Here is a 3,415-nt window from a genome sequence, read left to right as displayed (position 1 = left end):
AAGGTAATCTTCAATTTAGAACAAAACATTATAAGCATAAATCATGCTTATACCTTAAAAAAAACGTATTCATAAAAATTATACAATAATGTAATTATATCATTCTAAAATTATAGTATTTTTGAAAAAAAAAAAGATACAATTATAAATTATTATGTAATTTATAAGGATATTGTTAATGTTCATGTGATATTATTGTTTGATTACAATATACATATGTTTGAAGTTTATATATATTTTCGTATAAAATTTAATTTATTCGTTATCCTATTATAATTTATGTTATATAAAGCATTCTTTATTAAATCAATTGTATTTTCCTTTATCTCCACGAATTACTAATTTTTATGCGGATGCCAAAATTAAAAGAATAATGAGCAATATATTCTTATTATTATAAATTAACGTGATTCTCTATTAACCAAAAATTTTAAACATTTTTTATAAGTATTATTAATTGTAACAATAAACAAACTATTATATGAAATATAATAATGTGCTATATAGCAAATTCGCAACAATTATAAACACTTAAGGGAATCAAAATATATTTTGGTATTACATTATACACTGATTTATGAATCATATCATAATTAGGTTAGTAAGGAATTATAAATTATGAATAATTTTATATATATAAAACATATAATTATATAAAATAATTTCTATATATTCCTTAAAATTAATAAATAAAAGATTTATTAAAAAATATATACGGATATATTAATCCATATTTAATTAAAGAGAAATAAATTCATTGTTCTAAAGATTCATTTGAAAAGAACTTCACATAAAAAACTTTTAATTATATATAAATAATTAAGGAAATATATAAAACAATGTTTAACAAGATTTATTACATAAAAAGTGAAATGCGGGATAATAATTCTTATATCATTTTTCTCCTATATTTATTCAATTGAAATTAAATTATTTAAGTCAATTTATTTTATACATTCAAAATATTCCATTCGATGTATTGTGTTGGAATAATTTTATTTGATTAAATAATTAATAAAATAAAATATAAAATTAAAAAAAATTTGTATGGGTAAAATATTTCTTGAGAATACAGAATTAAAGCAATATACTGTATTTTTTATTCTAAAATTAATGTACTATATCATTTGAAATTTGTATACTCCTGTGAACATATATTTTATAGCGTAAAAAATATATATTAGAACCAAGGAGAATGTGTATGATAAGGAATAATATTGCTTATAAATACATTTATATATCTGTGGAAAATGTATTGTAATATTTCTTGAAAAAAAAAATTTTACTATAAAATAAATCTTATAATAACACATTTACAAGCTATATATATATTATTTAAATAACATTATGTATTAAATTCATATAAATGTAATAATATATTAAATCATTCATGTACATGTTGTATTGAATACATGAAAATGTTATATTGTACATTCATAAATTATTTTTTTTTTAAAAATTCTATATGTTCTTATATTCCAATAAGGAAATAATTGATATACCCAAATAATCATTAATTTTATTATTCTTTAGATCAAATTATATTTAACACTATAGAAAATGAAATGAATAAAAAAACTAACTACGTTTTTTTTAATTTAATAACGTATATTATCATTAGATAAACGTTTTTATCATTGACTTGTAAAAAAATATCTATAATATTTATATTGCAATGGGAGTTTAATTGTATATTTTAAGGGAATATATTAAGGTTGTTTTTAATAAATATTATATATATGTTTTTCTTTAGGGCCTACAAAATAATTATTACAATATATCAATTTTCATATATTATTACAATTATGTTTTAAAATTTTAAATAATTTTTGATGAAGTAATTCAATGGTATTTTAATATAATCTATGCACTAGAGTATAAAAAAAAATTTTGTTTCTTTTCAATGTATAACATTATTTATATAAATATATATATATTTGTTATTAAATCATATTATTATAGTTAAATTCCTGAAGAGTATAATACTATATAAAATGGGGAAATCTATTGTACGATCTAATTAGCATAATATAATCTTAAACATTATTATATTTTATATTATATTATATATGGATTATTTTTAAATAGGTTTAATTTAATATACTTATTTAATTTCTATTATTTATATATTTTTTTGTTCTTAGTATGAAATTGTAGTTCATTTTCCACAATGTAAAAGGGAGTTAGGAGATAAACCAAAAGAAATTACTGATTATAAAAATCCAACTTATTGGGCAAAGTTATGTATTGATAATACTCATAACCTTAAATTAAGTCATTTAAATGTTCTTAATCGTAAACCACAAGATATATGTAACCAAGTAATGGAATACTTAGCCTATGTAAATGGGAGTTCTAAGGGAGAAAGTTTAAATGAATTCGGTTGTGAATATCTTTATTATTGGATATATGTACTACTACATCATAAATATAATACAGTTATAACTGTACATGTCGATGAAGTTTACGATGAGTTACTAAATATATTTATTAAAGGTTACATAGAACATTTTGTAGGTGATATAAAAATATCCAGATGCCTTAAAGATAGGACTAAAGAAATTGATTTTCCAAAAATTAGAGCTATATATGATATATACCATAAAATAATTACCCACACTTATGGAAATGTTGAAAATTTTAAATATGTGGTAGACATCATGAATAAACACAATAAACAAATAGAATCTGTATATGATGAAGTTAGTAAATCATCAATAACAACTCCTTGCAAGAGTAGCATTACAACTCCTATTATGATTACAATTTTAGTAACACTATTAATATGCATTTTTATATTTGTTCTGCTTAAGGTAATTTATCATATTATTTTTATATATTTTTTTTATGTAATAATTTTATTTCATAGAATAAAAGAAAAAATAATATCATAATAAGAATAATGTTCTTCATGTATATTTTCCTTATGAAATAGTTCGCCAAATGCGGTTTATGGATACAACGTGCTATGGCATGGAAAAGAAATCATTGAGATAACATAGATGATGAAACAAATATATACCAAGATCCCCAAATATCTAGTAGCTTGTTAAGAGATTGCAGATATAATATATCATACAATTATCAATAATTATACAATTAAATATATAATTAAAGGAAAATAATTTACTTTAAGCATAAAAAATATTATAAAGAAATTATATGTAATATGATTCGGATAGTAATGCATAATAAAATAAATGATTAACATAATGCAATAAAAAAAGAATATGTATTACTTTTTTATTTAATATTATATAGTTTAAAAAAATTATTACTTTTAAATCCTTAATTAATTAAGGTTATAAATGATGAATAATAATACTATTAATACAACAAGAGCTTTCCTTGTCTCAAATTTCCAACTTCCAGAAAACAGTTATTTTTTACGGTACGAAAAAATATATAATTAGTA

The 3,415-nt window shown here is 19.2% G+C and overlaps 1 protein-coding gene across 1 annotated transcript; it reads left to right on the top strand.

Moving 5' to 3' along the window:
• Positions 1-1,994: 1,994 nt before the first annotated feature.
• On the top strand, positions 1,995-2,992 carry PGO_003405 (variable surface protein; the record flags this gene model as incomplete). Its single annotated transcript, XM_028691306.1, has 3 exons — positions 1,995-2,009; positions 2,145-2,813; positions 2,936-2,992. 3 exons carry the CDS (start codon positions 1,995-1,997, stop codon positions 2,990-2,992), a joined length of 741 nt encoding a protein of 246 aa, XP_028547107.1.
• Positions 2,993-3,415: the final 423 nt, after the last annotated feature.

This window comes from Plasmodium gonderi (genome assembly GCF_002157705.1).
Source record: "Plasmodium gonderi DNA, contig: Pgo-contig_433, whole genome shotgun sequence".
Taxonomy (NCBI): Eukaryota; Apicomplexa; class Aconoidasida; order Haemosporida; family Plasmodiidae; genus Plasmodium; species Plasmodium gonderi.
This window is presented reverse-complemented; position numbering and strand designations above follow the sequence as displayed.